The 13,880-nt window shown below is 31.6% G+C and overlaps 3 protein-coding genes across 3 annotated transcripts; 1 reads left to right on the top strand and 2 right to left on the bottom strand.

The window, feature by feature from the left end:
• The first annotated feature begins 2,798 nt into the window (after nucleotides 1-2,798).
• On the top strand, nucleotides 2,799-3,338 carry LOC130821692 (F-box/kelch-repeat protein At3g23880-like). The gene has a single exon (XM_057687480.1). The coding sequence runs from the start codon at nucleotides 2,799-2,801 to the stop codon at nucleotides 3,336-3,338; it is 540 nt and encodes a 179-aa protein (XP_057543463.1).
• A 3,482-nt stretch (nucleotides 3,339-6,820) lies between these two features.
• On the bottom strand, nucleotides 6,821-7,936 carry LOC130821691 (F-box/LRR-repeat/kelch-repeat protein At2g27520-like). Its single transcript, XM_057687479.1, has one exon. The coding sequence runs from the start codon at nucleotides 7,934-7,936 to the stop codon at nucleotides 6,821-6,823; it is 1,116 nt and encodes a 371-aa protein (XP_057543462.1).
• Nucleotides 7,937-11,074: 3,138 nt separating this feature from the next.
• Nucleotides 11,075-13,460, bottom strand: LOC130821690 (F-box/kelch-repeat protein At3g23880-like). Its single transcript, XM_057687478.1, has 3 exons — nucleotides 12,504-13,460; nucleotides 11,394-11,461; nucleotides 11,075-11,189 (listed from the first exon to the last, which is right to left on the bottom strand). The coding sequence occupies exons 1-3, from the start codon at nucleotides 13,458-13,460 to the stop codon at nucleotides 11,075-11,077; spliced, it is 1,140 nt and encodes a 379-aa protein (XP_057543461.1).
• Nucleotides 13,461-13,880: the final 420 nt, after the last annotated feature.

Here is a 13,880-nt window from a genome sequence, read left to right as displayed (position 1 = left end):
TAGACGTATCGCGTCTTGGGTTATATACACTAGCATAGTAATCATAAAGTTCTGCTAAAAGTTTATTACAAGTTCCAACATAATTATGTACATCACTAGGCGGACGATCTAATGATTGGTAGTAAAATCCAATTACTTTAGTAAGGACTTCTGTCTTAAAACATGGTCTAAAATGGTTGCAATTCCATAAATAAAAGGAAAATCGTTAAATATGTCTTCCACTTATCCATCATATCTGCAAGAATCGGCTTTAAATATAGGTTAGTATCATCATGCGAATGTTTAAGAAGATGATAAAAAATAGTAATACACTCACTTATTACTAAGTGGACGTTTGGTTCGTAAACATATGAAAAAATCTTAGTTGCGTGGTCATACGCTTCTAATATTTTATGTACACCTATAGCTAGTTCCCATGTGTCATCACTTATATAGTTATTTGTACGCTCACTATAAAGTTGTGTTATGACTGGACGATAAGAAATCGCTTTTCTTAATAAATCGTTGGTTGAGCCCCAACATGTAGGAGTATTTAATGACCAATACACTTTTTTTAGTTGATAATGGTCACATAATTGCTTATATCGTCTCTTTATCTGTCCAATTCTAAGCCACTTCACTACGTCTCTAATTGGATCTAATAAATCACTTAATTGTTTTATACCTACTTGGCAAGATAAGTTTACTATGAGCACAACAACGTATGTGTAATAATCTACCCCCAAGGATAAAAGTAAATGCAGGTTTGTTATACAAAAGTTCCATACATTTAATGTTAGCGGTTGCATTATCGGTAGAACAACAAAATATCTTATCTAATAAGTTCCATTCTTTACATATCTCTACTAATCTGTATTTTATGTTTTTATCCGTATGTCTTTCGAGCATTGCCTCAAAAGCAATTATTCTTTTTTGAATAATCCAATTTTGATCTATCCAATGTGCTGTTACACACATATAAGCTTCTAAATGTGGGGGAGCAGACCAAATATCAGTTGTTATGCTAACCCTACCATTAAAAGATTTAAACATTTCTACTAATTCATAGCGCATTGTTTCATATAATTTAATTGTGTGTCGTTTAAGAGTGCTCCTAGGGATTGCTCTATATTGTGGTTGCAAAGTTTTTCTAGTGTAATGCTCGTATGCCCTACTTTCACCATGGTTAAATGGCAATTCATCACAAATTACATATTTAGAAAATTCATCAATCATATTATTACGATTATATTTAAAAGGCATACCTGTGCTGGGAATGTCCCACTGTCGGCTTCCACTTGTGGTCCCGCTGCCTCTTGCTGCATGAGTTTCTTTTGTGATTCCATGCTTTTTTGCCAAATGTTTGTTAAAAGATCCCGTACCACCAACTAACACGTATTCACAAAACACAATAAATAAATTTTTAATACATTCTTGATTTATAAAATATGAATATAAAATGTATGTATAAAAAATTGAAAAAGTATTTACCTCTGGCGAAATTGTATGAAATTAAGGGCTTTACTCCTTGACTTTCACAAATTTGACAAGTGCATAAGAAAACATCTGGATTGTCGGTTGGTTCTTTTGTAAAATACGACCACACATGTGAAACAACTCTACCACTAGGAGGTGGCATTGCCGGAAAAGGTTGTCTTACTGGTTCATCTTCATCTAAATTTAAATATAAAGACATACTCAAATACCACAATATATAATAAATAATAATTTAAAATTTAATCAATTTGAAGAATAAAATTGTAAAACTAACCGATAGTTTGGAAATTGACTCGTTTACCACGAGCTTGTCTTTGTTGTTGTTGTTGTAATTGTCCTTCATCTGATCTTGTTGATGACTGTCGAGATCTATGTATCCCAGTAGGAGTCGTTGGTTCCTCTTCTTGTTCTTCTTCTTCATCAATTTGTATTTCTCTTTCCACTTCTTCTGCATAATTGTGTAATTCTTGGTCGTACCCTTCTGGATAATTTAGTTCATAATTATAATTACTAATCGAAGGTGTTGTTGATATAGACGGAGTTGAAGTGGCCTTTCTTTTGAAGCTAGAACCTTCCAATGATTTTGCCACTTTAGTAACTTTTTAGAGGCTTTTTTCAAAAAAGAAGACATGATAATTTGAAATAATAATAGAATTAAAAATAAATAATTAATTAATTAATAGACTAATTATGTAATTAACTAAATTAAGAAATAATTAAAACACTAATTATGTAATTAAAAGAATAATTGCGTAATTAAGTAATTAAGTAGAGAGAGTAAGTAGAGAGAGTAGGAGAAGAGATGAGTTGTGAATGAAAATGATTGAAAGCGATGTGTATTTATAGGAAAATTTGCAACACCTATAAAACGGCTAGTATAACGGCTCTTTTTCCGGTCCGGTTCCATGAAGCCGCTGGGCCGGTTCACCCGGACCGGTTACGATTCCAGTTCCATAGAACCGTTGGACCGGATCAGGTTCAAGCCCGCGGTTCTTAGGTCCGGTTCAAGCAGTTTTTTTCCGGCGGTTTCACGGTTCCGACAACTTTTTTCCGGCGATTTCACGGATCCGCGGTTCGGAACCTGTCGCGAACGGTTTCGGTTTCGGTTTCGATTCCGGTTCGGGACCGAATAACCCGCTCCGTGGCCATCCCTGGTTCTATTACACTAGAAAGATGAACTTGAAACAAACTAACGGAAAGCCCCCGAACACAATTAACAACAAAAGATAATCTATTCTCTAATTCAGTTTTATTATTTCCCATTTGTCTTCTTCCTTTCTCTGACACTTTGTTTTCTGGTTTGCCAAAGAAGAAATTAAATCATGAATACCAGCACTTCCGTTTATTTCCCTTTCTCTGATCTTCCATTTCAAATGAAAACCCACATTTTGGCCAGGCTTCCTGTTAAAACCCTACTAAAATGTCGGGCTGTGTGCCCATCTTGGCGCGCTTACATCGATTCCCCTTCTTTCATCTCCAAGCATCGAAATCTTTACAATAAAGAACATTCCAAAACTTCCCATTTACTCATTGGAGAAACTTCTAGACGATTCCGCCTACAGCGTATTACTAACGGTCAGAAAGTAACCACTCTTGCTGTTCGTCCTCCATATTCTGCTGATTTTTCTTTAATACCATGGATTTATGGAACATGTAATGGGTTATTTCTACTCAGATTATATGGTGATCAAAAGGGTATGTATTTGTTTTACGCCTTTCTCAGAAAATCTCTGATTCTTCCACCTTCTCCATTTGCTACTCCCTTTCAATCTACTAAGTATGTTTTAGGGTTTTCCCCCACTTGTAATGATATAAGGTGCTTGTCTATCGGCTTAAATGTGATGAGTATGAGCCGGCAATGACAGTTTATTCACTTAGAAATCACATTTGGACTATTGAAATCAATCCCATGAATGTCGATGCTTGGGCTTCATTAAAGGCCCCTTTTTCCCGTAACAAATATGTTTATTGCGGATGGATTGTTTACTGGTTTCCTCAAGATTATTCAAGAAATATTCACTCTTTTGATTTTAATAGAGAAGAATTCAATAATGTGGCAGCACCCGAGCCACTGAAAGAATGTAAGAGTTTAAATCTTTTTACCATTGGTGAGTTGTTAGCTGTTTTATCATCGTCCTGCATATGGGTAATGGAAAAGCATGATGAAGAGTACACATGGAGGGTATGGTGCTTAGAATCTTGGATTCAAAATGTTTTTGATGTAATGGGACAGCACAATCCATATGGTGCTAAGGTTTTCTTTGTTGGGCAGACCAATGTATTTCTAATAATTGGATTGTGAGGTAGCATACAATTTTATGAAGTTACAAGCCGAAAGTTAAAAATGTGAATGATAATAATACTCGTTTTCTTTCCGGGGTTGCTTATGTGGAAACCTTAGCGTTGCTTACAGGAACGAAAGGAATGATTTTCAAACCTTTCTCTTAATTGACGAGAATCGATTCGTAAGAAGTTCATAGCGAACAATGAAAGTCGATATTTACACTAACTTGTCATTTGTTTTTTCTATTATTAGATTGATTGTTGTAAATAGGTTACGGAATTGGAAGTAAGAATGATTTTAGAAGCACAGATAGGATACATGACTAATAAAACAAATATTGTTCATAGAATTAGCATTCTTGCGTAGCCTTAATCCAATGAAAAAATAGAGTAGATAATAGTCAATGTTGTAGATAATAGGCAATAATGTGTCTATTGTCTATACAAGTAAGAGACATTGTCTTAAATCAAAAGACCAGTTTGTAATACAAGATCGGACTGCATTTAATTTTAATGATTAAAATTGAATTCTACTAATCAAAATTAAATTTTAGTAATTGAATTGAATTTTACTAAAACTCCTATAATTTATTTTAACTAGAGTAACTTTTACTAAAAAAAGATTTTTATTTATTGTTATTGTACTGGTTTTTATATATTTAAAATTTTAAAAGAATGACATTGTGCTACTTGTAATTTTTAATGAATTGAAATTTATTTTTATTTTTTTTATTTACATTAATTTACTCATATTCATGATATTATTAATTATTTTTAAAAAATAATAAGCTAAAAAAATTAATTAAATGAGTTGAGAAAATTTATGTTCAAAGAGAGATAAAATTCATGAGCAAAAAATGCAAAATGATTGGTGACATAATAAAAAAAATAACAAAAAATAACGATGCCCTCTAATAAACTAAATATGTACTAATGACACAATTATATACAGAATAATAATCGAAAAGTGGTAATTAGGGATGGCAATGGGTATTGGAGCCAACCCGAATCCGTAGATCTGTATCCATTTTCACGGATTTAGATCCTAAAAATATAGACTCGTCGGATCTGAGTCGGATCCGGATCTAAGAAAAATACCCAGACCCGGACCGCGGATCTGGAGGACCCGTTTTATTTTATTTCTTATTTTTTTTATATCAAATATATTAATTAAATTGTTACTGCATTTGAAGTTGAATTTTTTTGTTTAATTAACTTTTCAGTTACTGCATTTGCTTCGTCAAGAGTTTTCATTGTTGCAACTTGGAACCTTCTGCTTCTTCCGGAATATTCTTTTTTCTTGATGAAATGTTATTGCTTCGTCAACAGTTTGATTAACTTTGTTTGATTAATTTTTGATTTAGGTTGAGTAGTTTTTTATTTATTTGATGTTAGTGGTAGATTTATGTTGATTTATTTGAGTTTAGTGGTTGATTTATGTTGAGTTTAATGGTAATTTTTGTTTTATGTTGAGTGGTTGATTTATGTTGAGTTCAATGGTAATTTTTGATTTATGTTGAGTGGTTTGTGAAATTACATATATTATTAACATTAGTCTATAAATATCACTTTACGGAAGTGCTATTTGTTACTTCCTCCATTTCATATTATTTGCTACATAACATGAAAATGCACTATTTATCCATCACCTTTAATTTGTAATTAGTTTCTAATTATAATTTATAAGTTAAAACATAGTGAAGTTGGATCTTTTTTGATTCGTTTCAATGCAAGGACTATTAATATAAAATTGTTATAATGTTTTTATTATACATAATTAAAGATATTAAGAATTAAATTAGCACAATGAACTGCATAAAAAGTCTAAACGTACAAGTATTTTAGAACGGAGAAAGTATTAAGTAAAATTTGATCAAATCATTGTATGATTGAGTTACTAAGTTGAATTGGTCAAACTATATTTATTTGTTAAGTTGAATTACTCAAACTATATTTATTTGTTAAATTTAGGCAAATTATAACCTATTTGAATGACATTATTTTATGAATTAAAACTATTGAATATTTTTAATTTTTCGAAAAATATATCATAATTTGACGTCTAGAAGGTTCGAGAATTCGAGTTGGAGGACGTAAAATCTAAGTATGAGCTGGAGGTGGAGGTGAAATTTTCCGACTTTTAATTGTAGCAAAATTAGAGTATGCATTAGTTGATCCGAGTTTGACCCATTGCCATCTCTACTCTTAACCACTAAACCACATTAACTTGTAAGGGGTCAGACCGTCGGAGCCTAATGACTAATGAGTACGGTGACTTATGTACGTTAAAGAGAAGAGAAGTAGAGAGAATTAATCCTTTTATAGGTATTTTATTGCCAATATATCAATACATCACGTGCCTCCACCTTCACTTGAAACCAATACTGAGTGACTCCATCGTCATGAATAATCCAATCCAAACCAATTAAGCATGACTATGCGATGATGCACGAAAAAAACAATTAAATTGTGATATATTGAGAATTATATCAAGGGTAGTTTATGAGTTAGACGAAGTTGTATTCTAATGACACAAACAGAAAAGTCCAAAGGATAGTAAAAAATAAATGGTAGAAAATAAGCCACTTTTTCATCTCTTGTTTTACTCAACTATTTCACTGCTATATTTTCATAATATTAATATTTTTTACAATTTTAAATTGTATATTGTTACTAAATATAAACAATTCAATAAACGAATTGAATTGCATAAAAACGTGTTTGAGTGCAGCTATCATTTTGCATACTAAGTGCACTTATACTTCCACATATGTCAAGTAAGTGCTCATTAGATATTAGGCACAACATTTTGAAATCTAGCTGTTGTGTTTGAGTATAATGTGTATATTTATTTAAGGCAATGCAATAATGGAAAATTCTATGAACAATACTGATTTATTAGTACATTAAATGCTTTTAAAATCGTTCTTACTTCCAATTCTATAACCTATTTACAACAACTAAACTAATAACAAGCAAACCAAATGATCTTACAGAATATTGTAAACGTGGACTTTCTTTATTCGCCATGAGTTCTTAAGAAGCAATTCTCATTAATTAATCAAGGAAAGGTTTGAAATGTCATCCCTTCTGTTCCTGTAAGCAACACTAAGGTCTCCACATAATCAATCACGGCAAGAAAATAACCAGCTCCATTTCTCAACATTCCTAACACCCCGCTTGTAACTTGATAAAAATCTACTCTACCATCAAACCCAATCATTAGAAATGTATTTGTCTCCTCAACAAACAAAACCTTGATAGTAGATAGATAGTCTTCTTTAAATATATCAAAAAAAGAATTAATCCATGATTCCGAACACCATTCCCTCCATGTGTACTCTCCATCATACTTTTCCAAAATCCATATGCACGACGATGACATAACAGCTAACAACTCATCGATGGCAAAAAGAACTAACATCTTACATTCTTTTAGCGGCTCAGGTACTGCCAGGTTATTAAATTCTTCCATATTAAAATCAAAAGAGCGGATAATTCCGGGATCACTTTCAGTAAACCAGTAAATAATCCATCCACAATAAACATATTTGTGACGAGAAATAGGGCTCCTTAATGAAGTCCAAGCATCGGCATTCATGGGATTGATTTTGATAGTCCAGATGTGATTTCTAAGTGAATAAACTGCCATGGCGGGCTCATACACTTTACCATTATTGATGGTACGATGCCGATAGGCAAGCACCTTATAATCATCACAAGAGGTGGAAAATCCTATTACATAATTAACATAATGAGTAAATTGGAAGGGGGTAACAATTGGACAAGGTGGAAGAATCAAAGATTTTCTGAGAAAGGGATTCCACAAACATATATTATCTTGATGATCATGTAGAAATAACCCATTACAGCCTCCATAAATCCTTGGTATGAAAACATGAGCAGAAAAAGGAGGAAGAAAAGCAAGAGTGGTAAATCTCTGATCGTTGGTGACACGATGTAGGTCTAATCGTGTAGAATAACCTAAAATTAAATGGGAGTGTTTGGAATGTTGTTTATTGTAAAGATTGCGATGCTTGGAGATGAAAGAAGGGGATTCGATGTAAGCGCGCCAAGATGGGCACACAGCCCGGCATTTCGCTAGAGTTTCGACAGGAAGCATAGCAAAAATATGGGTCCATATATCAAATGGAAGATAAAGGGAAGTGTTATTCATGATTTTGTTCCTAAGCAAACTAGAAGACAAATATCAGAGAAAGAAAGAAAGAAAGATAGAAGGACGAATGGGATTAAATGGCCAAGAAAGAAACAAATATCATAATAAGGAAAATTCTGTATACAACTGATCATGATACAAACAAACAATTTTGTATATATAAAGTATTACGGAAAAATTGTTTTTCCCGCCAAAAAATGAAACTGAATAAGAGATGGAGGAGTATAAATAAATGTGGTCGTCTTGTATGAGACTGTCAAAAATTTTTTTTTTTTTTTAATTAAGCTCACTTCGTTTTTTTTCTATAATCAAGCTTTTTTTTAACCATCAAGAAAAAAGCTTAATTATCTAAACTTAGAATGTAATTGGGAATTGTACAACTTAGTTATAATTGGGAATTGTACATAGTAGTAAATTTAATAACCAAAGCAAAAAAAATTTATGAAAAAATATTTATAAATTTTAAAAATAAAAAATCAAAAATAATATAAAAGTAGAAAATAGAATATCCGAAAATATCTGGTTTTGCCAATATGTTGATCTGGATCCGATTTAAAAAGCGGCTCATGTACTGCCAGGTTATTGAATTCTTCCATATTAAAATCAAAAGAGTGGATAATTCCGGGATCACTTTCAGTAAACCAGTAAATAATCCATCCACAATAAACATATTTGTGACGAGAAAAAGGGCTCCTTAATGAAGTCCAAGCATCGGCATTCATGGGATTGATTTTGATAGTCCAGATGTGATTTCTAAGTGAATAAACTGCCATGGCGGGCTCATACACTTTACCATTATTGATGGTACGAAGCCGATAGGCAAGCACCTTATAATCATCACAAGAGGTGGAAAATCCTATTACATAATTAACAGATTGAAAGCGAGAAACAATTGGACAAGGTGGAAGAATCAAAGATTTTCTGAGAAAGGGATTCCACAAACATATATTATCTTGATGACCATGGAAGATCAGTAGAAATAACCCATTACAGCCTCCATAAATCCATGGTATGAAAACATGACCAGAAAAAGGAGGAAGAAAAGCAAGAATGTAAGATGTTAGTTCTTTTCGCCATCGATGAGTTGTTAGCTGTTATGTCATCGTCTTGCATATGGATTTTGAAAAAGTATGATGGAGAGTACACATGGAGGGAATGGTGTTCGGAATCATGGATTAATTCTTTTTTTGATATATTTAAAGAACACTATCTATCTACTATCAAGGTTTTGTTTGTTGAGGAGACAAATACATTTCTAATGATTGGGTTTGATGGTAGAGTAGATTTTTATCAAGTTACAAGCGGGGTGTTAGGAATGTTGAGAAATGAAGCTGGTCATTTTCTTGCCGTCATTTTCTTACAGGAACAGAAGGGATGACATTTCAAACCTTTCCTTGATTAATTAATGAGAATTGATTCTTAAGAACTCATGGCGAATAAAGAAAGTCCACGTTTACAATAGTCTGTAAGATCATTTGGTTTGCTTGTTATTAGATTGGTTAATGTAAATAGGTTATAGAATTGGAAGTAAGAACGATTTTAAAAGCATTTAATGTACTAATAAATCAGTATTGTTCATAGAATTTTCCATTATTGCATTGCCTTAAATAAATATACACATTATACTCAAACACAACAGCTAGATTTCAAAATGTTGTGCCTGATATCTAATCAACACTTACTTGACATATGTGGAAGTATAAGTGCACTTAGTATGCAAAATGATAGTTGCACTCAAACACGTTTTTATGCAATTCATTTCGTTTATTGGATTGTTTATATTTGTAACAATATACAATTTTAAATTGTAAAAATATTAATATTATGAAAATATAGCAGTGAGATAGTTGAGTAAAACAAGAGATGAAAAATTGGCTTATTTTCTACCATTTATTTTTTACTATCCTTTGGACTTTTCTGTTTGTGTCATTAGAATACAACTTCGTCTAACTCATAAACTACCCTTGATATAATTCTCAATATATCACAATTTAATTGTTTTTTTCGTGCATCATCGCATAGTCATGCTTAATTGGTTTGGATTGGATTATTCATGACGATGGAGTCACTCAGTATTGGTTTCAAGTGAAGGTGGAGGCACGTGATGTATTGATATATTGGCAATAAAATACCTATAAAAGGATTAATTCTCTCTACTTCTCTTCTCTTTAACGTACATAAGTCACCGTACTCATTAGTCATTAGGCTCCGACGGTCTGACCCCTTACAAGTTAATGTGGTTTAGTGGTTAAGAGTAGAGATGGCAATGGGTCAAACTCGGATCAACTAATGCATACTCTAAATTTTGCTACAATTAAAAGTCGGAAAATTTCACCTCCACCTCCAGCTCATACTTAGATTTTACGTCCTCCAACTCGAATTCTCGAACCTTCTAGACGTCAAATTATGATATATTTTTCGAAAAATTAAAAATATTCAATAGTTTTAATTCATAAAATAATGTCATTCAAATAGGTTATAATTTGCCTAAATTTAACAAATAAATATAGTTTGAGTAATTCAACTTAACAAATAAATATAGTTTGACCAATTCAACTTAGTAACTCAATTATACAATGATTTGATCAAATTTTACTTAATACTTTCTCCGTTCTAAAATACTTGTACGTTTAGACTTTTTATGCAGTTCATTGTGCTAATTTAATTCTTAATATCTTTAATTATGTATAATAAAAACATTATAACAATTTTATATTAATAATCCTTGCATTGAAACGAATCAAAAAAGATCCAACTTCACTATGTTTTAACTTATAAATTATAATTAGAAACTAATTAAAAATTAAAGGTGATGGATAAATAGTGCATTTTCATGTTATGTAGCAAATAATATGAAATGGAGGAAGTAACAAATAGCACTTCCGTAAAGTGATATTTATAGACTAATGTTAATAATATATGTAATTTCACAAACCACTCAACATAAATCAAAAATTACCATTGAACTCAACATAAATCAACCACTCAACATAAATCAACCACTCAACATAAATCAAAAATTACCATTAAACTCAACATAAATCAACCACTAAACTCAAATAAATCAACATAAATCTACCACTAACATCAAATAAATAAAAAACTACTCAACCTAAATCAAAAATTAATCAAAGAAAGTTAATCAAACTGTTGACGAAGCAATAACATTTCATCAAGAAAAAAGAATATTCCGGAAGAAGCAGAAGGTTCCAAGTTGCAACAATGAAAGCTCTTGACGAAGCAAATGCAGTAACTGAAAAGTTAATTAAACAAAAAAATTCAACTTCAAATGCAGTAACAATTTAATTAATATATTTGATATAAAAATAAATAAATAAATAAATAAAACGGGTCCTCCAGATCCGCGGTCCGGGTCTGGGTATTTTTCTTAGATCCGGATCCGACTCAGATCCGACGAGTCTATATTTTTAGGATCTAAATCCGTGAAAATGGATACAGATCTACGGATTCGGGTTGGCTCCAATACCCATTGCCATCCCTAATTACCACTTTTCGATTATTATTCTGTATATAATTGTGTCATTAGTACATATTTAGTTTATTAGAGGGCATCGTTATTTTTTATTATTTTTTTTATTATGTCACCAATCATTTTGCATTTTTTGCTCATGAATTTTATCACTCTTTGAACATAAATTTTCTCAACTCATTTAATTAATTTTTTTAGCTTATTATTTTTTAAAAATAATTAATAATATCATGAATATGAGTAAATTAATGTAAATTAAAAAAATAAAAATAAATTTCAATATATTAAAAATTACAAGTATTACAATGTCATTCTTTTAAAATTTTAAATATATAAAAACCAGTACAATAACAATAAATAAAATTCTTTTTTTAGTAAAAGTTACTCTAGTTAAAATAAATTATAGGAGTTTTAGTAAAATTCAATTCAATTACTAAAATTTAATTTTGATTAGTAGAATTCAATTTTAATCATTAAAATTGAACTAATGTTGGCATTAACCTCTCTTCTCAAGAGATGAAAATCCTATTATTTTGTCTCATCTCAAAAATACCAAGAATGTTAAGGATGCAGTCCGATCTTGTATTACAAACCGATCTTCTGATTTAAGACAATGTCTCTTACTTGTATAGACAATAGACACATTATTGCCTATTATCTACAACATTGACTATTATCTACTCTATTTTTTCATTGGATTAAGGCTACGCAAGAATGCTAATTCTATGAACAATATTTGTTTTATTAGTCATGTATCCTATCTGTGCTTCTAAAATCATTCTTACTTCCGATTCCGTAACCTATTTACAACAATCAATCTGATAATAGAAAAAACAAATGACAAGTTAGTGTAAATATCGACTTTCATTGTTCGCTATGAACTTTTTACGAATCTATTCTCGTGAATTAAGAGAAAGGTTCGAAAATCATTCCTTTCGTTCCTGTAAGCAACGCTAAGGTTTCCACATAAGCAACCCCGGAAAGAAAACGAGTATTATTATTCATTCACATTTTTAACTTTCGGCTTATAACTTCATAAAATTGTATGCTACCTCACAATCCAATTATTAGAAATACATTGGTCTGCCCAACAAAGAAAACCTTAGCACCATATGGATTGTGCTGTCCCATTACATCAAAAACATTTTGAATCCAAGATTCTAAGCACCATACCCTCCATGTGTACTCTTCATCATGCTTTTCCATTACCCATATGCAGGACGATGATAAAACAGCTAACAACTCACCAATGGTAAAAAGATTTAAACTCTTACATTCTTTCAGTGGCTCGGGTGCTGCCACATTATTAAATTCTTCTCTATTAAAATCAAAAGAGTGAATAATTCTTGAATAACCTTGAGGAAACCAGTAAACAATCCATCCACAATAAACATATTTGTTACGGGAAAAAGGGGCCTTTAATGAAGCCCAAGCATCGACATTCATGGGATTGATTTTAATAGTCCAAATGTGATTTCTAAGTGAATAAACTGTCATTGCCGGCTCATACTCATCACATTTAAGCCGATAGACAAGCACCTTATAATCATTACAAGTGGGGGAAAACCCTAAAACATACTTAGTAGATTGAAAGGGAGTAGCAAATGGAGAAGGTGGAAGAACCAGAGATTTTCTGAGAAAGGCGTAAAACAAATACATACCCTTTTGATCACCATATAATCTGAGTAGAAATAACCCATTACATGTTCCATAAATCCATGGTATTAAAGAAAAATCAGCAGAATATGGAGGACGAACAGCAAGAGTGGTTACTTTCTGATCGTTAGTAATACGCTGTAGGCGGAATCGTCTAGAAGTTTCTCCAATAAGTAAATGGGAAGTTTTGGAATGTTCTTTATTGTAAAGATTTCGATTCTTGGAGATGAAAGAAGGGGAATCGATGTAAGCGCGCCAAGATGGGCACACAGACCGACATTTTAGTAGGGTTTTGACAGGAAGCCTGGCCAAAATATGGGTTTTCATATGAAATGGAAGATCAGAGAAAGGGAAATAAACGGAAGTGCTGGTATTCATGATTTAATTTCTTCTTTGGGAAACCAGAAAACAAAGTGTCAGAGAGAGGAAGAAGACAAATGGGAAATAATAAAACTGAATTAGAGAATAGATTATCTTTTATTGTTAATTGTGTTCGGGAGAACAAAGAAATAAAAGTGCTTTTTTCTTTTTAACTTGTTCAGAAAGTTTTCAATTGATTTTGGGCCATTATTCAGTTTTTATTTAGTTGCCTCATGATTGCCGGAAATTTAAGCTAAATTAATGGGTGAATAAAATTTTAAATTTTAGATATTAAATTAAGTTAAAATAATGCGAAAGAATAATAAAGATTTGAACATGTGATCAATTGTTATTTTATGATATATACTTTTGTCATCACAGATTTAATATAGGGCATTATTTATTTTTGTTATCTTTTTTATTACGTCACCCCCAACT

Source organism: Amaranthus tricolor, chromosome 8 (genome assembly GCF_026212465.1).
Source record: "Amaranthus tricolor cultivar Red isolate AtriRed21 chromosome 8, ASM2621246v1, whole genome shotgun sequence".
Lineage (NCBI taxonomy): Eukaryota > Viridiplantae > Streptophyta > Magnoliopsida > Caryophyllales > Amaranthaceae > Amaranthus > Amaranthus tricolor.
Note: the sequence above shows the minus strand (reverse complement) of the source record. Positions and strands in the feature narration are given on the sequence as shown.